At 34.7% G+C, this 27,204-nt stretch overlaps 1 protein-coding gene across 1 annotated transcript in view; it reads left to right on the plus strand.

Annotated features, from left to right (window-relative positions):
* The first annotated feature begins 15,163 nt into the window (after positions 1 to 15,163).
* Positions 15,164 to 27,204, plus strand: part of TBC1D31 (TBC1 domain family member 31) — a 75,262-nt gene continuing 63,221 nt past the window's right edge. Inside the window, exon 1 of the mRNA XM_051971039.1 lies at positions 15,164 to 15,347. Coding sequence (XP_051826999.1) covers positions 15,271 to 15,347 — 77 coding nt within the window. The 5' untranslated portion in view covers positions 15,164 to 15,270. The remainder of the gene's footprint in view (positions 15,348 to 27,204) is intronic.

Genomic DNA, 27,204 nt, shown 5'->3' on the forward strand with positions numbered 1-27,204 from the left:
TCAATACTAAGATAAGCATCTGTGTGGTATTATATAATAAACAACATATATGTGTGTGCGTTCTTAAACAACTGACAATCATAAACTACCTTCCAACAAGACAAGCCATCAGCCTACACTTTAGCCTATTTCATACCAGACTCAAGTCAAGATTTCCTCTCCACTTAGCTAGAGGCCATCTGTTTCTCCCTCCAAGTGGGTCATCTGATAAGGCTCTGTTGATCAGCACTGTCCCAAACCAAATACACATTTACCTGAGTATGTAGAAGGAATGCGGGAGCCAGTCCTAGCTAGCTGCACCCTAGGAAATAGGTTCATGATAATAACAGGGCCTCAGGTGGATGTTTTATCATTTGTGGAATGGGTGTTCCTAACTTATTTGCTACATAATTGAGTGGGGAATTACTCTATAATTTACTGATAAAGTTGTTAATAAAACTTTCTCACTGGTAGTCTGTTTTATCAAAGGGTCTACAAATGTTTATCAATTGAGAATATGCATTGTTTATGACATTATTCCATACTTGTATATCCTAATGTTGAAAAATTTATTTAAAATAGTCCAATCACAAAATGAAGGCTTGAAACAAAATGCAATCAATTATATTAACAAACTTATTTCTACTACTTAATAATGAGTAAAACCTTTGTCAGATAAAGTTCAGATAGAGGTGTTGCTGTTGTTCAGTCATGTTAGACTCCTTGTGACATCATTTGAGGTTTTCCTGGCAAAGATACTGGAGTGGCTTGCCATTTCCTTCTCTGACTTATTTTAAAAATGAGGAAATTGAGGCAAACAGGGGTGATTGACTTGCCCAGAATCACACAGCTAATCAGTGTCCAAGGTTGGATTTGAGCTCAGTAAGATGAGTCTCCCTAACCTCTAGGCCCAGCACTAGATCCAGTTTCATTTCTAAGAAAAATAATAAATAATCATAAGAAAACTAATAAACAAAAAAAAAAAAAACCCTGACTTTAGAATTAAAAGAAGATGGCAGAGCCCATTTTTCTTCTTGGTCACACTTCAATAACCAAGCACTTTAGCTGAGGCCAGAAGTTGTTTTAATAAAAACAAACAGTCCAACAAAATGACTTGGAGTAATAAGTCCTAAGAAGTTTATTCAGAGACATACAGTTATAGAAAAGATGCTAAATCAAAGTATATTTCTTTACCTCCCCACCTGAGTTCCCAATCCAAGATTTAATAGCTGTGATGCAGAATCTACAGCATGGTCCCTGCACAGATACAAGTCTTACATCCTAAGGAAATAGCAAACCTTTTATACTCAAAGGGAATAATTATTGTTGAAAGCTGTTCATAACTGTCCTTTCAGACAGAGCAGAGGGATCATTTTCTCTAAATTCAGCCTCCTTAAGAGAAGCAGTATTTCTTCCACGGTTGTCTCTCCATGCATAGCCTTTCAGAACAAAGGGAAACAGGAGTATAAACTCAAACACAGGAGATTTCTCAGTTTACACCAAATGGAACTAGATCTAAAACAGTCTTTCATGTCAAGAGACGGAAAATACAAGGCTCCTCTTTTTTTTGCCTCTATTAAGGAGAGAAGCTCCACAGGAACATTGTATCCAGTGGGGCTGTGCTGGCAGCATCCTGTAAAGAATATGAATTACAGCTTCTTACAGAGTAGCAATCTATGCCTGGAAGAAGCTTACAGGGATATATGAAAGCTAGCTCAAAATTTTGGGCATATGGATTTATACCTCTGAAATTATTAAATACCACAAAAGAGAGCTTAGATTTCTTGCTTTGTTGACTCTTTGACTTGTTAATTCAAGAAAATGATAAAGAAAGTATTAATAATGTTGACTGAACTTAAAGTATGTCCTACATACAATTGTTTTGTTCAGAGCTAATTGGGAAATGCTTATCTTTGCTCCCTTGCATAGGAGACAAGACTATCAGGCAACAGCATGATGGTATCACTAAAAGTTGTAGCAGCCCTACAATGTTGGAGGCACGATTTAGCTCTCTAGGTATGTGTTCTTACTACATACATATGTCTATCACAATGTGTGCACCTTTGTGCCTGTATTCTAGCAATGTTCTCTACATATGTCTAAGAACTGGCAATGAATGTATTTGTGGAAGAGCATGCCCCAGATTTAGGGGGAAATGACTTTGCTTTGAACTAATTTTGTCTTTTCTCTGATTATTAAAGATTCATACATCAGTGGGGGCTTCTGAACTCTGATTTTGGTGGATGATTATCTCTAAGGACCCTTGAATTATTATTATTATATTAACTTGGTTTGTAAAACTTACAAACTCTGAGCTAAATATATTAATACAAAAAGTTCAAGAAATTGCTGTAACAAGGAAAACTGATAAACTATGTGTCTTATTTTGGAAGGCAGAATGATGTAGTGGCTCTGGAATCAGATCAACTGTGTTTAAATATCTTCCTCTAGTTGTGTGATCTTAGGCACTCTCTGGACCCTAGTTTCCCTTATCTGTAAAAATTAAAACTTTGGACTAGATGGATCTCTTCCAACTCCAAAATGATTAATTTTATGATCTTATGACTATATATTGTAGAGGGCCAGAACTCTGGAGAAGTATACTTGAAACAAGGATACTTATAACAAGGTGTTTAACTCAGTGGAATTGATGAGATAATGGTTTTTTAGTATACATATACTTAGTACTTAGCATGGTGATGTAATGGTTCTCTAGTTCACATATACAGAGTATGCTGTAATGATGTAATCATACCAAGGTATTTAAGGGCTGAGAGGATTGGAAATGAGAGATTCCATTTTTGACCATCTTCCTGATGGCTCTCCCGCTTCCTGTCCTCTTCCACTAAAGACCAAGGCTGGTCCCTAGATCCTCCAGAGAGCTAGTCCGGTTATTACAATATATAACAATTTTTTGGTTTAGAAAATATGATTACTACAGTTATGACCTGTGGAGTAATCTTGGCTCCAGGTCATTCTTTTCCTAGGCTATTGCCAAAAATGATCCTAGACTCAAGATGCTCAACCACGGGGAAATTTCTTCTACCCCAGTCCCATTCTGAGTGGCCCTAACCAGAATAGGACTTTGGGCCACTAGCACAGTGAATCTGTGCTCTCAATCACTAACAAAACTCTGTACAAAGCTGCTTGCTCTCAATAGTTCACAAAGCAAAGATATCTGCTCATGGAACACTGCCATCTCTTCATACCTTTTAAAAAGGTAGAATCACAGTCCGAAGTATCTTTCTGCTTCAACCTATATCTCTTTTTCCTCTGAATTTTTCTCTGCTGTTTATGAGGTAAAAGGAGCCAGAAATATAGAGGTTAAATAGCTCTGGCATTGGGCAGTAGAGAAGGGTACCCATAAAGGTTATTCAGAGGTCATGGTGGTCTCATTTTCTGGTGAAATTTTTACAAATTAATTTTTAAAAATTAGCAATCATATATTTCTTTTCCCTCTCATTTCTCTCCTACTCCTGTGAGGTAAAGAATAAGGGAAAGGAGGTAGTAGGAGAAAGAAAGCAAATAAACTTCATAACAAATATGTAAATCAAGCAAAATAAATTTCTTCCAGATGTCACATTCTCTCTCCTCTTTGTCCATCTCTTCTTTGTCAGAAGGTGGATAGCATGTTCATCATTAGTTATCTAGAATCGTTGATTATTATATAGCTTAAAGTTATTAGGTTTTTCAATCTGATAAGATTTTCAAAAAGAGATTGGGTTGTCTTGTGGAACTCACTTTTTTCTAGCTTCACGCTTTTTGGCTATTCACATTCTCGTGGCTACTCTTGTTGTGGCTCTATTTAATGGATTGCCTAGGGAGATTTTCCAAGGCTAAAATATTAGGCAGCAGGTTTCTTTTGGCTATTATCCTTACATTATCAACTGACAGTGTCTACCAGCCATGCAAGTTACCAGATGGTGCAATACCTTCCTCTTTCCCCTGTGATTTTGAAATTCACAATGCTTGATAGAATTTTTCTATAAAGGGCTTTGGGTATGTGTTTCTCTCCTTCTGTGTTGGAACAAAGAGGCACAATGGAGAAAAGAGTGAGGGGGTGATTGTTAAAAATTCAACTTTACCAGGAATTATGGGTTATCATTTTGTAGTTTACATTACCATTTTCCATGATGAATATTAATATGCATTTTAACCCATATGCCAATTGAGCAAATTATGAGAGGGCTGTTCTGAAAAGGGTAGGAATATAAGCAAGTGAGAACACATTCATCAAAATAATGATAACTTCCATATTCCTCAAAACATTAATAATGCCTAATTATTGGTTTAGAAAATATGGTTACTATAGTTATGACTTGTGGTCATTCTTTTCCTAGGCTATTGCCAGAAATGATCCTAGACTCAAGATGTTCAACTATGAAGAAATATTCTTCTACCCAGTCCCATTCTGAATGGACCTAACCAGAACAGGACTTTGGGCCACTAGCATAGTGATTCTTGTTATTTATATAATATACATATATACTATATGTATGTAGTACTATGTACTACTATGTACTATAAGCATATATAGTACTTATCATGTGGAAGGCACTATGCCAAGTACTATACAGTTATTATCTCATTTAATCATCACAACAACTCTATAATGTATAATTTGAGGCAAACAAAGTTTAAGTCACTTGCCTAGCATTGGATACCTAATAAATATCTAAAATGGAATTTGCACACAAGTTCTCCTAACTAATTGTCCTTAGACAGGAATGTAGAACATGGGAAGCCTAAGGACTCTTTAGAGGTTGGGAAATACTAGAAAGTTATTTTTGAGGTGTCAGTGGAAGTGAGTTGGTAGTTTGCACAGCTGTCACAAGCCACTCTTAATTTAGTATAAAATTTCCTAGATAGAAAGAATCCCTATAGACCCAACTTGTCCCTTTGAGGGAAGGACAAAAGAATTTCCAAAAAGTTGTAAGGTCTTCTCCATCTCTCAGATTTATTTACTAACTGTATGCACAAATTACCTAATCTCTCTGTGCCTGGTTCCTTTTCTGCAAAGTGGGGGTATTATAATAGCTATAGTATCTACCAGACATTTGAAGAGATATAGATGAATTAAGATATAGATATAGATAACTATATATAATGCTTTATAAATATTGAGTTGCTGTATAAATGGCAATTTTTATTGTAAACACAATAACCATGTCATATTTGTGTTTCCCTTAGCATCTAATATTGTGAGTGCTCAAACTACAATTTTTGTTGTTGTTCAGTCCTGTCCAACTCTTTGTGACCACTTTAAGGTTTTCTTGACAAAAATAATGGAGTGGTTGTCCATTTCCCCTTGCAGCTCATTTTATAGATGAGGTAACTGAGGGAAACAGAGCAAAATCACTTGCTCAAGGTCTCACAGTTTAATAAATGTCTGAGGTCTGATTTGAACTCAGGAAAATGAATCCTCTTGATCCTAGGCCCAAAGCTTTATCCATTGATAAACTGCTCCCTGACCACATTAGATACTTAATAAATAAAAGTCTGTTGTACTAGTTAAAAGTGTCAAATACTTTTGCTTGTAGCTGCATGCATGCTGACCCATTACAATCCTCAAATTAGCCTACCCAAATTAAAATATTCAAACAAAATTAACAGAACAAATAAGAAATACAATAAAACAAAATAAAAATACAACAAAATAAAATTTAAAATACAACAAACATAAATAAAATTACATTTTTAAAACGAAGTCAATATGTAGCTTACAGGAATCCTTATTTTTTTGTGTGTTTGATATCACTAGACTATACAAGTACTACAACTAGGTCACCCTCTTATAGGAGAAAGAAAAGAAAATCAGGTCTGTAGGTGAAGCAGAACATTAGGAATGCATTCAGCAAAAGTATCAGGGATTCTTCCAGATGGCCACCTGGTTTATACAGGTTTCTGTGCTAAGAGCTAAAAACTGGGTCCCTGCTGCTACTTTCTCCACTCCTCAGAGGAGAACTATAGCTGATTGGAACCCTGAGAACTTGGAGCCTGTTCAGTCTTAGCCCCAGCTGTAGAGCCTCCAATTCTGTGATCTCTTTCTACCTGGAGTCTCTAGTGATGTCTATACATATACATTCATGTTAGCATTTATCTTCTTGTATATGGGAATTGTCTCTGTGCCTTCCTGTCAGGCTTAACATTCAAGCTTTTTCTTCAGTCAAACCCTGTATTGTTTCCCTTGGAAGCACTGATTCCTTTTGATGATACATGAACCACTGCCCTTGGTTGCTTTCATGTATATTTTATGAGAACACCTAGCCATGAATATTTATTTAACTGACTAGCAGCACATTTCTTTGATTTCCTTTTTCCCTTTCTTAATTCATACTGAAAAAAAAAGGAATCTACTCTGTCACTTTTCACCTGCCATACCTTTCCTTTCTTCACTTGTTTTCAGGCTTGAAAAGCTGGGCTCTGTGGTAAATGTGAGAACTTTGCCTGCTTTTGGATTCATTAGTAGTATTACAAAATTTCTTCTTATTTAAGTAAATGTGACAGTTTCCTTTATGTGGTCAGCTTTCCTAAAGCCATTAGCATGCTGGATAGGATGGGAAGAAGATTCTTTTCTTCTTCTTCTTCTTTTCTAGCTATCCCAATTCTGTTCCATATTTACAAGTGGGCACAAATCCTAATATCTCCTTTTTTATGTCAGGCTGGAGACAATAGCAATAGAAGAAGGTTCTATAAGCTAACCCAAGAAAGACAATGCACAAGAGAATGAATGGAAAAGCACTTCTATCTGTCTTACTCTCCTCATCCATGAATCAGAGTTACAATAATAGCACTTATTCCACCAGGGTTCTGTAGATCAAATGAAATCATTTTTTGTAAAGCACTATATAAATTCTAGTCATTATTATTATTGAGTTTTTGAATAGATGAGTGGTGTCAAGGTTATATTACATTAAAGGGAAAGCAAGCATTTGCCCAGCAGATTTCCCTCAAGATTGAACCTTACTCATACAAACTGAAGACTCTTTGGAGTCAAAGGTTATACATATTTGAATTGGACTTGAAAACAAGGATAGTAATAAGAGAATTCCCCTCTATTTAAAAGTTCCATTTTTTAAACATCAGTTTTCTCCTTATTGAGAAAAGGCAACATAGCATACCGAATAGACTGTTAAGAGTCAGTAAGAAAGATGTGGATTCAATTTTTTTGTACTTACTAGTTGTATAATTAGGGACAAGTTACTTAATTTAGAGTACCTCATGCAACTTTCTAAGACTTACCCAGTAAGTTATAGATGGATGAACTTCCATTAAAGTCAAATAAAAGAAAAGCTGCCCCCATGTATGATGCATTTATTACTTTGAATGTTTCCCTCTTTGTACTAATTCTGATGAGTTACGTTCAATCATTGCCTGCCACCCCACCCCTTTCTGCTATTATAACTCTTACTTGAATGCCTTTTTTATGTGAGAAAAATTTCCTCATTCTACCTCTTTTCCTTTTATTCACTACATCCCTTTTCCTTACCCCTTCATTTTTTTTTGGAGATCATTCCTACATAATTCACATCCATGCTCTCCATCTATAAATTCCTTTTATCTGCCCTAATAATGGCAAAATTCTTAGGAGTTATGTTATAATCACCCCATGTAGGAATGCAAATAATTTAACATTATTAAGACCTTAGGATTACCCTTTTATGTTTTTCTTTTTCATTTCTCCCCCCCCATTACATGTAAGAAAAAAATTAACTTTTTTTTTGAAATATTGAGTTTCAAATTCTATTCCTCCCTTTCCCCCCTCTTCTCTGAGAAAGTAATCAATCTGAAATATTTCATACATGTGCAATCACATAAAACATTTCGATTTTGTGCAAGAAAACTGGTACAAAAAAGAAAAAAAATGAAAATAGTATACTTTAGTCTGTATTCTGACAACAGCAGTTCTTTCTCTGGAAATGGATAGCATTTTCATCATGAGTCCTTTGGGATTGTCTTGGATTATTGTATTGCTCAGAAAAATTAAGCTAGTCATAGTTGATCATTGAACTCTATTACTATTACTGTGTATAATGACCTCTTGGGTCTGCTCACTTTACTTTGTATCAGTTCATGTTAAGTCTTTTTAGTTTTTAAAAAATTTTTTTTAATTTAATTTGATTTTTTAAATAATTTTAATTTTTTAAAAACTTTTTATTTTCAAAACATATACAAGGATAATTTTTCACTACTGACTTGCAAAACCTTGTGTTTCAATTTTCATCCTTTCCCCCCATCCCCTCTCTTAGATGGCAAATAATCTAATATATGTTAAACATGGTAAAAAAAAAAATAAATCCAATATAGGCATATGTATTTATACAATTATCTTGCTGCACAAGAAAAATCAGACCAAAAAGGGAAAAAAATGAGAAAGAAAATAAAATTCAAGCAAACAACAACAAAAGAAGTGAAAATGCTTTGTGGTGAACCACACTCAGTTTCCACAGTCCTCTCTCTGGATTTAGATGGTTCTCATCATCATAAGATTATTGGAACTGGTCTGAATAGTCTCCTTGTTGAGAAGAACCATATCCAACAAAATTGATCATTGTATAATCTTGTTGTTGCTATGTACAATGAAATTCTGATTCTGCTCATTACACTCAGCATCAGTTCATGTAACTCTCTTCAGACCTCTCTAAAACCATCCTGCTCATCATTTCTTATAGAACAATAATATTCCATAACATTCATATACCATAACTTATTCTGTCATTCTCCAACTGATGGGCATCCACTCAGTTTCAAATTTCTTGCCACTACAAAAAGGACTGTCACAAACATTTTTGCACATTTGGATCCCTTTCCCTCCTTTAAGATCTTTTTGGGATATAAGCATATCCCAAAACACTATTGGATCAAAAGGTATGCACAATTTGATAACTTTTTGAGCATAGTTCTAAATTGCTCTCCAGAATAGTTGGATCCATTCACAGTTCTACCAACAATGTATTAGTGATCCACTTTTTCCACATCCACTCCAACATTTGTCATTATCTTTTCCTGTTCCCTTAGCCAATCTGAGAGGTGTGTAGTGATATTTCAGAGTTGTCTTAATTTGCATTTCTCTGATTAATAGTGATTGAAAGCACCTTTTCATATGACTAGAAATGCTTTAATTTCTTCATTTGAAAATTGTCTGTTCATATCTTTTGACCGTTTATCAATCAGAGAATGGCTTGAATTCTTATTTGAGTCAATTTTCTATATATTTTAGAAATGAGGCTTTTATCAGAACCCTTAAATGTAAAAATATTTTCCCAATTTATTACTTCTTCCAATCTTGTCTGCATTAGCTTTGTTGGTACAAAAATGGTTCTTTTTTTTTTTTTTAATTTTTATTGACAGAACCCATGCCAGGGTAATTTTTTACAGCATTATCCCTTGCACTCACTTCTGTTCCAATTTTCCCCTCTCTCCCTCCACTCCCTCCCCCAGTTGGCAAGCAGTCCTTTACATGTTAAATAGGTTACAGTATATACAAAAATGTTTCAACTTAATATAATCAAAATTATCTATTGGGTGTTCAATAATGAGTTCCAGTTCTTCTTTGGTCACAAGTTCCTTCCTTTTCCACAGATCTGAGAGGTAAATTATCCTATTTTCTTCTAATTTGCTTATAATATCACTCTTTATGTCTAAATTATGAACCTATTTCAACCTTATCTTGGTGTGGTGTAAGTCAATGTCTAGTTTCTGCCATACTTGTTTCCAATTTCCCCAATAGTTTTTGTTAAATAATGAGTTTTTATCCCAAAAGGTGGGGTATTTGTGTTCATCAAATGGATTGCTATAGTCATTGATTATTTTGTCCTGTGAATTTAACCTGTTCCACTGATCGACTACTCTATTTTTCAGCCGGTACCAAATCGTTTTGATGACCACTGTTTTATAATATAGTTTTAGGTCTGGCACAGCTAAGCCATTTCTTATGAAAGCCAAGCTTTCATTGGTATTTTTTCATTAATTCCCTTTAAATTCTTGACGTTGTGTTCTTCTAGATGAACTTTGTTATTTTTTCTAGATCTGTAAAATAATTTCTTGGTAGTTTGATTGATATGGTATGAAATAAAGCAGATTAATTTAGATAGTATTGACATTTTTATTATATTTGCTCAACCAACCCATGAGCACTTGATGTTTTTTCAACTGATTAGATCTGACTTTATTTGTGGGGAAAGTGTTTTGTATTTGTGTTCATATACTTCCTGACTTTCCTTTGGTAGATAGATTCCCAAATATTTTATTCTATCTACAGTTATTTTAAATGGAATTTCTCTTTGTATCTCTTGCTGCTGGATTTTTAGGTTTTTTTAAAGATCATCCTGTTTTTCATTTCTTATAACACAATAATATTCCATTATGATCATATAATCATATGCCATAATTTCTTCATTTCCTAATTGATGGGTATCCCCTCAATTTCTAATTTTTAGTTACCACAAAAAGATGTACTATAAATAGTACAAATAAGTTCCCCCTCCCCTTTTTAAAATCTAGTAGCAATAGAGACCTAGCAGTGGTATTGCTAAATCAAAAGGTACACTCAGTTTTAGAACCCTTTGAGTATAATTCTAAACTTCTCTCCAGAATGGTTGGATCAATTTATAACTCAACCAACAGTGCCTTAGTGTTCCAGTTTTCCCACATTCTCTCCAATATTTATCATTTTCTTTTTTTGTCATGTTAGGAAATCTGATAAGCTGAAGTAATACATAAGAATTGTTTTAATTTGCATCTATCTAATCAATAGTTATTTAGAGCATTTTGGAGTGGAGCCAAGATAGTGGAGTAAAGGCAGCAACTAGCCCAACCTCTCCCCCAAACCACTCCAAATTTCTCTAAATAGTATTTTATTTTTTCCCCACTTATGTCAAGAAAATTTTTAGCATCCATTTTTAAATTTTTAATTGTTTTTTTAAATTAAAGCTTTTTATTTTCTAAACATATGCTACCTGAATTTTCAACATTCACCCTTGCAAAACCTTGTGCTAAAAAATTTTTCCCTCCCTTCCTCTCACCTTCTTCCCTAGATGACAAGTAATCCTATATATGTTAAACATGTGCAATTCTTCTATACATATTGCCACAATTATCATGCTGCACAAGAAAAATCAAATCAAAAAGGAAAAAATAGCATTCACTTTTAAAAGATTTTGAGTTTCAAGTTTTTCTCTCTCTTCCCCTCTTTTAAAGATGGTAGGTAATTTGATATAGTTTATACATGTGCTATCAGATCAAGCTTATTTCCATATTAGTCACAGTTGTGAGAAAAGAAACAGATCATAAAGTAAGTGAAAAACACTTTTCGATCTGCATTCAGAATCCATCTGTTCTTTATCTGGATATAGATAGTATTTTCCTTTCTGAGTCTTTGTACTTGGCTTGGACCATCATGTTGCTGAGAAGAGTCATTCATAATTGATCATCCCACCATGTTGCTGTGTACATACTGTGTACAATGTTTTCCTGGTCCTGTTCATATAAATTAGTTCATGCAAAGTTTTACAGGTTTTTTCTGAAATCTGGCTGTTCATCAGTTGTTAATGCACAATAGTATTCCATTACTTGCATGTATCACAGCTTGTTCAGTCACTTTCTGAATTGATAAGCATCTCCTCAATTTCCAATATTCTGCCACCAAAAAAAGGGCTGCTATAAATATTTTTGCACATGTATGTCATTTTCTCTTTTTGTGATCTCTTTGGTATATAGATCTAATAGTGTATTGCTGAATCAAAGGGTATGCACAATTTGATAGTCTTTTGGGTGTAGTTCAAACTTCTCTCCAGAATAGTTTTATCAGTTTATAATTCCACCAAAAGTCTATTAGTGTCTCAATTTTCCCTCATCCTCTTCAACATTTACCACTTTCCTTTTTCGTCATATTAGCTAATCTGACAGGTGTGAGGATCTCAGAGTTGTTTCAATTTGAATTTCTCTAATCAAAAGTGATTTAGAGAATTTTTTCATATGCTTATAGATAGCTTTTGATTTCTTCATATGAATATTACCCATTCATATCCTTTGATGTTTATCAATTAGGGAATGACTTTTATTCTTATAAATTTGATTCATTTCTCGATTTGAAAAATAAGGCCTTTATCAAAAGATATTTGCTGTAAAAGATATTTGCTTTCTTTCTCATTTTGGTTTTAATATTTGGTTCTTGTTTGTGCAAAAATTTTTATATAATCAAAATTATAAATTTTACAGTTTGTAATGCTCTCTATAATTAATTCTAAATTTTTCCCTTATCCATAGATCTGAGAAGTGAACTATTCCTTGCTCTTCCGTTTATGGTATTTACCTCATGTACAATTCATGTATCCATTTTGACCTTATCTTGGTATACAGTCTGTTTCTCCTGAGTTGTATTTAGTGTCAAATTTTCTCTTTAGATGCAGTCTTTTCATCAGGAAAGCTTAGATATTCTCTATTTCATTTGAATATCCATTTTCCCTCCCCCACCAAAAAAAGATTCTACTCAGTTTTACTGGATAGGTGAGTTTTTGTTGAAATTCTAGTTCCTTTGCCTTCCAGATTGTGTTATCCTAAGCTCTCTGTTTCTGTAATATGGAAGCTGCTAACTCTTGACTAAACGTGAATTGTTTCTTTCTGGGTGCTTAATGTATTATCTCTTTGACCTGGGAACTAAAGAATTTTCATCTTGGGATCTCTTTCAAGAGATGATTGGTGAATCGTTTCAATTTCTATTTTACCCTCTGTTTCTAGGATATCAGGACTTTTTTCCTTCAAAATTTCTTGAAATATGTCTAGCTATTTTTTTTTTTTTTTGATCATGGCTTTCAGTTAGTCCACTAATAATTGATTTGTTTTCCAGGTCAGTTATTTTTTTCCTTTTTTTTTTTCAATAGTAATTTTATTTTTCCAAGTACATGTAAAGATAGTTTTCAACATACATTCCCACCAAAACATTCTCGTGTTGCAAATTTTTCTTCCTCCCTCCTCTCCCCCTTTCCCAAGACAGCAAGCAATCTCATATAGGTTAAATATGTGCAATGCTTTTAAACATATTTCCGCATTTGTCATGTTGTGCAAGAAAAATGATCAAGTTAGTTCTTTTTCTGATGAGATGTTGCACATTTTCTTTTATTTTTTTCATTCTTTTAATTTTAGATGTCTTTTGAGTTTTTGATATCTCAAGTTATTTAGTTTCCACTTACCCAATTCTAATTTTTTAAGAATTATTTTCTTAAATGAGATTTTTGTACCTCCTCTTCCATTTGGCCAGTTCTCTTTCTTAGAGATTTTTTTTTTTTTCTTCTGTGAAATTTTATCCAATTTTTTTTGTTGTTGTTGTTGAGCCAATTGGGGTTAAGTGACTTGCAGATTTGAACTCAGATCCTCCTGACTTCAGGGCTGGTGCTCTATCCACTACACCAACTAACTGCCCCCTCTTCTCCGAAATTTTGTGCTTCTTTTACAATTAGGCCAGTTCTGTTTTTTGAGGTATTATTTTTTGTGTCTCTTTTGCCAAGCTGGTAATTTTCTCTAATAGCTATATTTTGATAACTAAATTTCCATGTAATGTTTTTCTTTATAATCATATATTTTGTGAATTAAAAAACCTTATTTTGAGCAGGGTCTGTGTAGGATCCACCAGACTGCTTAATGGGTCCATGACACATACTGCGAAGCTTAGAAACTCTGCTCTAGAGGGCAAAATTAGATATAATGGGAAGAAAATGATAAAATGGCAATTTTAGGTTGAAGGCAACATATGACATTTTTTTGGGCCTAATACCAGAGTAAAAATTCCTATAGCATAATATACAGCAAACAGTGCTATACAGTAAAGAGGAGACTAGCTCTGGAGTCAAGAGGTTCTGGGTTCAGCTCTCACCTATAATCCCTGCTTGTGAAAAAGTAGGCAAGTCAGTTAATTTCCTTGGGCCTCAGTTTCCTTATTTATAAAATAAGGAAATTAGATTAATGACTTTTAAGGTTCCTTCAAGATTTAGGTAACTATAGGAGCCAATTGCCCCCAAATCTTGCTTTACATCCCTCTCCAGTTTCTATGGAGGCTATTGAGGCTAGGAATTTTATCATTTAACCAATTGCAGCTCTCGCCCATCCTCCTCCTTCCCTAATGAATCTCTCTAGGTTTTTTTAGAAATTATGTCCTAACTACACCAGGGAGACAGCTGATTGAAGCTGAACTCCAGAATGACAAATAAATGAAAATTCAAATATATTATATTTAGCACAATCAAAACAAAATAAACATTCCTGTTTAGAGGAAAACTCCCGTTCCTGGGTTCCCCTCTTTTATATCTGATGTATGCTCCCGTTAAACTATAAGCTCCCTGACATCAAGAACTGTCTCACTTTTATATTAGCATTGTGTGTACGTAGTTTTTTGCATGTTGTCTCTCCCAATAGTATATGAAGCTCCTTAAGAGGGAAGACTGTTTTTTACCTTCCTTTTTTATCTCTAGCGGTTAGCCTGGAATACAGCAGGCGCTTAATAAATGATTCTTGATTTGATTTTTAATCCCAAGCCTTAGCACAACGTCTGCTGATTGAGTGATTTGATTGCTTAACAACCAGAGTACTCTAAAAGGATGGAGATACTGGGGTCTTGAAGGGGAAGCTACCCCCACGGACGGAGGTTCTTAATCAATTAGCTACACAAGCAGATCCTTAATCTTTGCCTCAATTTTCTCCTCTTTACAATGAGTGCTTTGGGTTCAAAGATCTCTATAGTGTTCTTCCAGCTCCAAATCTATCAAACTGAGGGCTCCCAAAGCTCCTCTAATCCTTATTCTTTAAGCGCCTGAGAATTAAATAGTAAACTACCATTCCCAGAAGCCTTAGAGTTCTCCTAGGACAATCCTTGGAAGCAGGGGAGGAGTCCAAGGAGTTCATGATTGGCCAATTCCATCCCTGAGATCGAAAGGGGAGGATGGATCATTCGGCTGCTGGGATGCAGTTTTAAGGGAAAATCAGTAGTAGATAATGAAAAATAAAATTTTCAATTTGAGAGACAGATGGAACGGAATCTTAGATCTTAGAAGTGGAAGAGGCCTTAGCGGCCATCTAATTCAATACTGAGCAGATACCCCCGCACATGTTGGTGCGGCCCGCGGCAGCTGAGTTTTCTAGACCTGCGGCAATGACTTGAGCCTCCCGGGGCGCTGGCGGGCAGAGCGTGGTGGCAGTCGGGAAAGGTACGGGGAACGGTTAACCAACCGCAGCTCCTGCGGGCCAAATCGGTCCGCTTTGGACGCTGACGCCGCCGCCGCCGCCGCCGCCGCCATCGCCATGCAGAAATCCGACGTGGGCAACAAGGAGTCCGGCAAGATCTGGCTCCGGAAGCCCTGCCCGGCAACGCGGGACGGGTAAAGGCGGGGGTTCTGGGGGAAGGGATGAGGAGGCCGAGCCAGGATTGTTCAATCATCTCTCACTGGATCCTAGACGCTGCGCGATCAGCGGCCTGCTGGAGCACTTGCGAGAGCCCAGCTTTAGGAAATTCTGGGACCTGGGTTCGAATCCCGACGTGACCTTGGGCAAGTTAAGTAGGGAATTTAGAGGGGTATCAGTTTACTCACGTTGTGAAAATTCGGAGGTCAGTTTCCCCTTCTGTTAAAAAGAAAAGGAGTTTAGATTAGATGGCCTCTGCGTTCTCATTTTGACATCAGGTTTTTTTTTGTTTGTTTTTTGTTTTTTTAAATGAGGACCTCAGTTTACCCCTTTGTAAAAAGTAAAACAATGGGTTTGGATTAAATGGCCTCTGGATTCTACTTGGCATCAGTGTCCTGGTTTGTTAAAATGAGGGCATCTTTTTCCTCCCGTGTAAGAAACAAGGAGGGTTGGATTTAATGATGTTTGGACATCAGTTTCACCCTTTGTAAAAACAAAAACAGCATTTGGCATCGGTTTCCCTCTTTGTTGGATTAGATGGCTTCTGTGTTCTCTCTAGTATCAGTTTCCTTCTTTGTAGGATTAAATGGCACCTGCAGTTCCTTCCAGCTCTAAATTTAGGACCCTAGTTTTATTTTACAAATGGGGAAATTAATGTGTCAAAATCAGGAATTGTACCCAGGTCCTTCAAATTCAAGTCCTACTGGCATTATTCTATTCTCTTTTTCTTTTTATTTAAGGAAATATTTTTTTCCAGTACCCGTTTAGTTTTCCTAGATGCGTGGCTTATTGTTTCTTCCTGGTGATATTTATAAGGCCATGCATTCACACTCTTGAATGTCAGTTAGAAAACATTTATTAAACACATATTCATTGTGATGGGAAGAAGATCGTCTTCCTCACATAACCAAGATTCCTTCTGCCCTTGTAGTGTAGTGCCACATTCTCCTCTGTTATGTCTGACTGAGTAGTGATATGAGGGAAGGAAGGAACTATGAGCTAGTGATGTAGAGAGGAGACAGAGACTGAAGTACTGGGACTTGCAAATAGTCTTGGGAAGGTAAGGGCGACGTTTGTCCATTTTTGTACCCTTGCACAGTGCCTGGCTTTGTACTGTGCAGATACTCAGTGTGTTTGTTGAATAAATGTACAATTGTTTTTTCAGTTGTGTCCAATTCTTCCTGACCTCATTTGAGATTTTCTTGGCAAAGATGCTGGAATGGTTTACCATTTCCTTCTCCAGCTCATTTTACAGATGAGGAAACTGAGGCAAATAGTGTTAAGTGTCTTACCTTGTTAACACAGTTAGTAAATTAAGCCATAATTGAATTCAGGAAGATGGGTCTTCCTCACTCCAGACCTGGTCCTCTATTTACTACACCACCCACCTGATCCAAACAGACAATTAGCCTTGGATTAGGAATGAAAAAATAGGGAGAGGGGTAGGTTAAGAAGAAATGAGAGTAAGTGAAGTGAAGATTAGGAGATGATTGTGGAGAATTGTGGATTGTGGAGATTGTGGAGAAAATTTTTTCCAAGAACAAGATTTGGTCCGAGGCCCAAAGGTGTATTATTAACAGCAAATCTTTAATATGGGAAAATAGTGTTCTCTTTCATGGTAATCATTACTGTGGTCTAAGAACAAGCATTTTTAGTTCTTACAAATTTTTTATTTTAATTAATAAGCATTTAATAAAATAAAATTTATTTTAACAATTATTTTCTGTCCTTTTCTACCTTCCCTCTCAGTTGAAAAAAAAAAAAAAGGAGAAAAATAAAACTCTTGTAGAAAATTATGCATAGTCAAAAAAGTTCCCGTGTTGAGCATACTTGTTCAGAAATTTGTGTCTTATCCTTCAAATTGCACCTGTCATCTCATGGCATTTATTTTTTAAAATTATTTTTTCTTATCTTGTTAAATATTTTTCAGTTGTATATAAAATTTGTCTAAACATTTTCTTTTTTTAAAATTTTGGGTTCCAAATTCTCTCCACTCCTTGAGAAGAAAACAGTTTGATATTGACCATACATGTAAAGTCATGCAAAACATTTCCATATTACCCATGTTGCAAAAGAAAACATAAAATAAATAAAAATAAAGGAGAAAAATGGTATGCTTCGATTTGCATTCAGAGTTCATTAGTTCTCTCTCTCTTGGAGGTGGATAGTATTTTTCTTTATAAGTCCTTTGGAATTGTCTTGAATCATTGTATTGATTACACTAGCTAGTCTTTGACAGTTAATCATTCTTCTAATATTGCTTTTACTATATACAATGTGCTCATGATTCTGCTCACTTCATTTTATATGTCTTCCTAGATTTTTTTGAAGTCATCCTGTTCTTCATTTCTTGTATCACAATAGTATTCTATCAAAATCACATACTACAATTTGTTCAGTCATACCCACTTGAGGAGCATCCCTTCAATGTCCAATTCTTTGCCACCACAAAAAGAACTGAAATATTATTTGAATTCTAGATTCTCTCCATTATCCCTACCCCCAATTAAGAAATCATATATGAAGTTATGCAGTGCAAGACATTTCCTAAGTCATGTTGTGAAAAAAACCATAGAACTCTCACCCTAATGAAAAAATAACCCTCAAGAAAAACAAAATTAAAAAGAGAAAGAGAAGGAGAATGTTTAAATCTGTATTCAGATAACAATCAGTTCCTTCTTTGGGTATGGATAAGATTTTTCATCTTAAGTCCTTCCAAGTAATCATGGGTACTGCTGAGAATAGTAAAGTCATTCACAGCTGATCATCCCAGAATATTGCTATTTGTATACAGTACATTTCATTTTGATTGAATTCATGGAAGTTTCCCAATTTTTCACATCCCTTCCAGCAATTGTCCTTTTCCTTTTCTGTTAGCCCATCTAATATGTATTCATTGGAGTCTTAAGAGTTATTTAAATTTGCATTCCTCCAATTATTAGTGATTTGGAGCATCTCTTTATGTGACTATTGGAAGTATTGATTGCTTCATCTGAAAATATCATGTTTGTATTCTTTGAACCATTTATCAGTTGGGAAATGGTTCTTATTTTTATGTTTGTCTTAATTCTCTATATTTTTGAGAAATAAAGCCTTTATCAGAAAAATTTGCTCACAAGCATTTAACATGACCTTGACTTCTAGGGCTGTATCTACTAAAAACTACTTGTATTTAGAGAAGCCACTGAACTTCTCTAGACTTCAGATTTTTTATAGGTAAACTAAGAAATTTTAACTAAGCAATCTCTTAAGATTCCTTCTATCCATGAGAGTCTGTGAGCTCTTTGTTTATCACCTTGGGGTACAAGATCTCCAGTGTGAATATCATTGATATTGTTGAGAAGAGTTTTATCTGTAGAATAAGGGATGAAGTTCGGGAAATTTGTTACCAAGCTGAAAACAGATATACTAAAGAAACCATTCTGTCCAGTAGGCCATCTAAAATAATTTTGAACCAGCAGTGGGTGCTGAATCATTTGTAAGACGTTTTCAAGTACTCTCATTGATAGCACTTAAAAATAAAGAAAATCAATAGTAAAGCAAAACTCTACAATATATGTATATGATATAATACAGGTTCTTCCTATAAATAAAGAATAAATTTATTTGAGAAGAGAAGAATTTATGGGCTTATTCCTTTCCTAAAAAATAGTCTGTGATTAGAATTTATCTGAAGATCAAAATATGCTATTCATAAAATTTTACAAATAGTAGCTTTATTTTGTAGAATAGCATTTAATTTGATTTGTATAAAAATATTGATAATAAATGCATAAAGTATTCGAATAAATGGCATAAATTGATGGCTTTTCTTTTTTGGAAGAGCTGCTGATGTTCAAAATAATAATTCTCTTGGTTCAAAGCAGTGAACTATTGGTTATTGAGTTTTCATTATGTATTTTGTGGGTAAAAAACATATCACCTTGATTTACAGCAGGAGTTATGAACTTTCTCATTTGTCCTGAACTCCTTTTGCAATGTGGGTACACCTATGAAATACTTCTCAGAATAAGTTTTTAAATGCATAAAACAAATTGCACAGATTTAAAAAAAAACACATTTATGTGGAGTTAATATTATCAAAAGACTTTTTTTTTTTTAAAGTTCATGGACCTAGTTTCAGAATATTTGATTTAGTGAGTCTAATTCTGATCCATTTACTTCATAATGTTGATTCTGATGTTATGTCACAGAGCTGTGACCTCTCAGAAATGCACAATTCCTTATTTTTGAGATAACCACTCAATTGAAAAAGGCCCACTACTTAGCCTTTTAAATAGTTTACTCTCTCATTCAGAATATGAAATTGTGCCTTGCTCTGAAAGAATTTATATATCTCATTCTTTCTAACATCAAAATTTTCCATAGTCTTCAAGGCTATTTAGCCATGCAATCCAAAGTCATATTGGTAACTCTGAAATATCCAGTCATTTATTCCTCCAACAAATATTAAAGGACTTTGAGAAGTATACTAGTGCTTGAGAGAAATTTTGGAGAAAACAAAATTCCATGCCTTTATTGTGCTTATAGTCTAATAGAAAGATGATGTTTAAAAGTAGATAGCTGCCCTAAAAGTTAAGTGAAATCAGAGTAAAAGATCATTGCTAATGGAGGATCAAGAAAAACATCATAAAAGGAGTGACATTTAAGCTATGCCCTAAAATCTAGGTTGGAATTCGATAAAGCGAAGAATGGTAGAAAGATAGTTCAGCCATAGAAAAAAACATATAAGCCAAGACACAGAGTAGAGTAGTTTGTCTGGGCTCTATGAGATAGGATTAGAAAGATAAGGTAGCAGTAGATTGTGAAAGCTTTTTGATTGAATTACTAGGCAAGGAAGTTTGAACATAAGTCATTATGTAGTAGTCAATCCTAAAGATTTTTGAACTGAGCGACATAATTAAATCTATGCATAAGGAAAATTGTTCTGACAGTATTATGGGTAAGTTGCAGAAAGGGGAGAATGAAAGTAGTGTTCCAATATTATAATAGGCCAGGTAAGTGGTATTGAGGGATTTTACAACAAAAATGTAAATTTGGATAAAGAAAACCGATTTATTTTTAAAAGGCATAAATGAACAAATTACAAATAGTATATTTGGATTTTTTAAAGTCAACTTTGTAAGTAGAAGATTTAGCAATCCTTGTCTAGACAATGTTGGATCTGAAAAAGATCTGAGGGGTTTAGTGGACCACAAACTCAATAGACATTAACAATATGGACAAGATAGCCAAGAAAGCATAGTATCCAGAACTGAGGAATGTCTTGTCTCCTTCCCCAGTTAACAGTTACACTTCAGGGTGTCATATTTTAGTAAAGACATTAACAAATTGGAGGTTTTTCAGAAAAGAGTAACTAGGATAGTGAAGGACCTCAGCTGAGGGCATTAGGTGTTTTTTAGCTTCAAGAAGAGAAGACAGAGTAGGGATGTGACATGTCCTAAAAAGAACTCATTATCTTCTCTCTCAAGCCCACCCCTTTTTCCAAAATTCTGTGTTATTGGTTAGGGTAATCCGATATACATTAAGCATGTTAAAATATGTTAAATACAATATAAATACAATTTATACAATTATCTTGCTGCATAAGAAAAATCAGATCAAAAATGAAAGAATATGAGTAAGAAAACAAAATGCAAGCAAACAATAAAAAGTGAGAATGCTATGTTGTGATCCATCACAAGATTATTGGAATTGATCTGAATCATCTCATTGTTGAGAAGAGCCACATCCATCAAAATTGATCATCATATAATCTTGTTGTTGCTGTGTACAATGATCTCCTGGTTCTGCTCATTTCACTTAACATCAGTTCATACAGGTCTCTCCAGGCCTCTCTGAAATCATCCTGCTGATCACCTCTTATAGAAAAATAATATTCCATAACATTCATATGCCATAACTTATTCAGCCATTCTCCAACTGATGGACATCCACTCAGTCTCCAGTTTCCTGCTACCACAAAAAGGACTGCCACAAACATCCTTTGCCTATATGGATCCCCTTCCTTCCCTTAAGATCTCCTTGGTGTACAGGCCTAATAGAAACACTGATGGATCAAAGGGTATGCACAATTTGATAACTTTTTGAGCACAGCTCCAAATTGCTCTCCAGAATGGCCGGATCCATCCACAACTCCACCAACAAGGCACTAATGTTCCAGCTCTCCCACATCCCCTTCAACATTTGTCACCATCTTTTCCTGTCATTTTAGCCAATCTGAGAGGTGTGAAGTATCTCAGAGTTGTCTTAATTTGAATTTTAGAATTGTTTATTGATAAATGATTGTTGACTGATTCAACATTACTTTATATCCACACTGGCCTTCAAGATTGTTCTTTGAATTTAGCAATCCCTTGGTTCTTTTCAACAATGAGATGTTTCAAGGCAATTCCATTAGACTTGGGATGCAAAGTTCCATTTGCATTCAAAGAGAGAAATATGGAGACTGAAGGGGGATCTAAGCATAGTACTTTCACTTATTTTTTAAATTGTTTGCTTGCTTGCTTTTTTTTTTTCTTTTGATTTCATTTTTCTTGTGCAGCATAGGAATATAGAAATATGTTTAGAAGGATTTACACATGTTTAACCTATTTCAGATTGCTTGCTGTCTTGGGGGAGAGAAAAGAGCAGGAGAAATAATGTAAGGTTTTATAGAGGGGAATGTTGAAAACCATCTTTGCATGTATTTGGAAAAATAAAATTTTGAGGAAAAATAGAATTTAGAAACCCACCTCCTGTCTGTGTACTTAAAACAAATGATTTTCCTATTAAAAATAAAGACCAAAAAAAATGAAATCATGAATCTCAGTTATGTATAGTTTGGTGTTTTGTTTTAAGAGTATATAATAATTCAGTATGGTAATTCCAATACCACCCCGGTTTTGTCTTTTTCTGAACCTCTATTGTGTGTATTTTATCAGTATTTCATTAATGCTCTTTTTTTTTTTTTTTTTGTATCATTTACTATTCTTCCTACCCTAACCCGTCCCCCAAACTTGTATCAAGTATCATTAAGTAAAACAGATTGTGCATTGGCCATGTCAGAAAATGTTTATCTCCTTTAACTCATATATCACCTTTCTTTCAAGAGGTAAAAAGTATAGTTTATCATCTTTCCAACTTGTTTTACTTTGCAGTGTTATTATTGTATGTGTTTCTCCTGGTTCTGCTTAGTCCTTTCTGTCAGTTTATATTAGTCTTCCCATGTTTTCCTGAATCCATCCATTTTGCTATTTTTTATGGTGGGATAATATTGTGTTACATTTATTTACCATCAGTTGCTTAGTCATCCCTTGATGTATAAATATAACCCCTCTCTTGCTATGACAAAAAGAACTGCTATGAATTTTTTTTCAAATTAATCCTTTCTTTGATCTCATTGGAGTTGAAGCTTGATAGTATCACTGCCAAACCAAAGACAGTTTAGTGATTTTTGGAATACACTTCCAAATTCTTTTCCAGAATTGTTGAACCATCACAAAGCTCTCCCAAGAGTTCATCACAAATGTGCCTGTCCTTCTACAACCCTTCCAGCAACTGTCATTTTCCTTTTTTAAATTATATTTGTCTTTGCTAAATTAATTTACATAATCATGGAACCATAAAGCTGTTTTAATTTGCAATAATCTGTTTTAATTTGGTTTCATATGATTGTTAGTAGCCTGTAGTTATTTTGAGAATTGTCTTTATCCTTTGATCATTTATCTTTTGGGGAATGGATATCTATTTCTCAGATTATTCCTAGGCCTGAAATGTCTTTCCTCCTCTCTTCTAATTAGAATCTTTATCTTTCTCAGTGCCTTTTCTTACTCCAAGGACCTGAGTTCAAAACTAGTTGCTTCATTAACCAATCTAATTACCTTAGGCAAGTTATATAACCCCTCTGAGCCCAAGTTTTCTTGCTTGTAAAATGAAGATGTTGGCCTAGATCTTATTTTAAAGAACCTTCCAGATCTTAAATCTGTGATCTGGTTTAGGAGCTGCTTTTTACCTCAGATTTACTTACCTGTATATATATTTTATTCTTGGCCCTCATCTTCATCCTTTGTTTTTGTTTTCAACAAGTTGTTGGGTTGAATGACATGCTATATCCTAGAAGCAAGGACAGAGAAAGATGGATTTTGAGCATTATCCATTGATAAGAATTTTCAATTTATGTATGGCAGAAAGGCAGAGAGGCAAGACAGTCTGTCTACCTGGGTAGTGCTGCACACCAAAGGTTGCCTGATACATTTGTTCAAAATGCAGCCTCTTGGGTCTGACTGCTAGTGTTTCTCTAGCATTTTTCAGTCTTCTGTATTTCTTGAAGTTCTGTTACTGTAGCATCTATCATAACCCTTCTTGGTATATCTCTTCACAAATCCATTGACATCTGAATTCCATCTCATTGGTTTGGGGAAGTATTCTACCTGATGCACTATAGACTTTCCTCTGATACTTTTAATATTTTGTGAATACCAATATAACCCATCAACTCTGGCTCTTACTCAATGAATAGTACTCTCTTTTGAGTTCTCTGCCACATTTTCCATCATAATTAGTACCATGCTGCTACCTCCTTACACTTATAGTGAAGTTTCCCCTTCCCCTTTGGGAGGATTTTTTTTTTCATGGCATTCCATGATCCAAAACTATCTAAAAGTATCACTGAGAGAATATTGGAGGTTTTCTTTGTTTCTTTTTTTTTTCCTTTTAATGGTTTTTAATAGCATTTAGCATGTGTAGGTTCTTTAAAAATATTCTACTATTTAATAATCATGATCCAGGCCAATCATAGGCAGCTAAATGTTACATAGGTAGAGTACTGGTACCCTGGAATCAGAAAAACCTGACTCCAAATCCACTCTCAATCACAACTAATGTGATTAAGTTATGTTACCACTATTTGCCTCAATTTCCTCATTCTGTAAAATGGGAGTCATAATAGCACTTCCTCCCAGGATTCTTGTGAGGATGAAATGAGATAATAGTGGCACATAGTAGGCTCTTATCAGTTTTGAGTTTGCTCGTTATTCATCTGAAGCAACATTGCATGTTTCCTGAGCACCTACTACCTATAAATGATAGGCTGGTATGGGAACTTTTTCTGTTGCTCACTACCTAATCATTGGAAAAGCACATTTTCCTCTGGTGGTATGATTAGGCATCTGAGTGTTGTCACCTTTCTCCTCACTACCTCCAGAATGTAAAAACTCACATTCTCTTTTCAATATAGAATATTAAAAAGCAGAGTAGACACAGTCCAAGAGATAAAAAGATAGATTTCCTGTTCATACAATTCAGGCTTTATTGCTGACATTAGGTAGCCTACAATTGCTCTGAGTTTTCCCCAATCCCTTTGAAATTAACTGTCTCATGTAGTAAGTAGTAGTAATAATAAGTAGCAGTAGTTATACAAAGTGTATATTCTTAATTTAGTTATCTGAATTTTTGAGCTGCTTATTTGTCATCACAGTCCTTTGGTTTAAAGTTGTTTTTCTTCTCTTGGGAATTAATAGTTATATGAATTTTACTGTTCCTCAGGATGGTCCTAAAAAAAACTGATGTTGTCCCCTAACTGGATTTAATGTACATTATTAGTGAAAATAAAGAAAATGTTTCTAGTTAGATGATTTAGAAAGTCACACAAAATCAATTAAATTAAGATTTTAAAAAAGAACTGGACATGATGGTTGTCAGAATAGAATTAGTGAAAGAATAGATCCAAGAGCTGACCTTCTAGTCAAGAAGGTATGGATTCCAGCCCTGCCTCTGGCACATTGACTCTGTGACCCTGGGCCCTTAGTGCTCCATGCAACTTTTAGGAGCTTAAGCTATAAAATGGTTTCTGGTCTCCATAGGTAAAAGTAGCCTCTCTATGGGTACCCTATGCTCAGGAAACTACAACTATAAATACACACACACACACACACACACACACACACACAGTACATTACACTACACTTAACTGTTTTCATAGTACTTTACTCACTCTAAGTCTGAAAGTTCAAAAATATCTCCCATTATTCTGATAAGGAAACTGATGGTTAGAGAAGTTAAATGACCTTGTCTTGGTCATGCCCAGTAAGGCAGTATTCATGTTCAGTCTTTCTGTTTCTAAGTCCAGATTGCTTTCCTCTATGGCACACTTGGTACATCTCTAAGTGGGAAGAATACTGGATGTGGAGTCAGGAGAAGCTTGGGCTTGAATCTGCTCCCTGTGTTTAATATGTATGCCCCAGGACTAACCTTATTGATTCTTCATTTCCTCATCTGAAAATTATGATTGATACCAACCCCAGACATGGTTGTGCAGGTTTAGTGAGATAATGAATACTTTAAAAGTAGAGAAATGTTCACTGTCTTCATCATAATTAGGTTTCCCCCTGTGATTTCATAGGATCATAGGTTTAGAATTAGAAAGGATTGTAGAGGCCATCTAGTCTAACTTCTTTTAAGGAAACAGGGTCAGAAAAAAGTGACCTGCTCAAAGTCACACAAGCAGAATTTGAACTCAGATCCTTGGATTGTAAAGCTATTGTTCCTTCAAATGTATCTTGCTGCCTTTTGATAGCACTGCTCTAAGACCAGGAATTTTTTCTTTACTTATGTAATTTTTTTCTTTTTTCTTTTTTTTTTTTTTATTTAATAATTACATTATATTGACACTCATTTCTGTTCCGATTTTTTTTTCCCCTCCCTCCCTCCACCCCCTCCCCTAGATGGCAAGCAGTCCTTTATATGTTGGATATGTTGCAGTATATCCTAGATACAATATATGTTTGCAGAACCGAACAGTTCTCTTGTTGCGTAGGGAGAATTGGATTCAGAAGGTATAAATAATCCGGGAAGAAAAACAAAAATGCAGATAGTTCACATTCGTTTCCCAGTGTTCTTTCTTTGGGTGTAGCTGCTTTTGTCCGTCATTTATCAATTGAAACTCAGGTCTCTTTGTCAAAGAAATCCACTTCCATCAAAATATGTCCTCATACAATATCGTTGTCGAAGTGTATAATGATCTCCTGGTTCTGCTCATTTCACTTAGCATCAGTTCATGTAGGTCTCTCCAAGCCTCTCTGTATTCATCCTGCTGGTCATTTCTTACAGAACAATAATATTCCATAACATTCATATTATGTAATTTTTTTCAAGGATGAGGGCCCCTTTTATTTAATGTAAAACTTTTCAGATAGCATCATGTGATAATAATAATTTTATTGATATCTGAGACAGTAAATGATAAAAGGAAGCTATCAAGAGGTCAATAGTAGTTTTGAAAGAATTATGGGAAAAACAGCAAAAATATACATATGAGCCATTAATTCCGGATAGAGAAGATTAAATAAGGAGCAAAAAAGAACAACACTCTGTTCTGTAGAGTTTAGGTATCCCTTGTAATCGGGCCTGTCCTCCATGGGTACTTACTCCACAGGTTGGAAACCACTGTGGACCATGCTAAGCCAGCAATTATATTATTCAGTCATGCAGGTTTTTGTACATTTTTTAGTAGCCGGTTTTGTTGGTACTTTTAGTCAACAGGTAGTATTTGTTATTCTTGTAGTCCTAGAAAGTAATAATAACCCTAGAAAAAGATCTATTTGGAATTTGAAGGGTATAATAATCTTTGACCTGTTATTGTTTACACCTATATATTTCTAACCCATTTATAATGAGAATGAAATATTTAAAATCAGCTTGACTTTTTAAAAAAACATTAAAAATAATGTAACAGTTTAAGTGAAATGTTATGAGTGTTGGTATTATCCTATGAATATTAGTTTTATATTTGATAGGGTAGATTTAAAAGAAATCTTTCATAGCTACTATGTCTTGAAAAATTCAGTAACATTCAAA

The sequence above is a fragment of the Antechinus flavipes genome, chromosome 1 (genome assembly GCF_016432865.1).
Source record: "Antechinus flavipes isolate AdamAnt ecotype Samford, QLD, Australia chromosome 1, AdamAnt_v2, whole genome shotgun sequence".
Taxonomy (NCBI): Eukaryota; Metazoa; Chordata; class Mammalia; order Dasyuromorphia; family Dasyuridae; genus Antechinus; species Antechinus flavipes.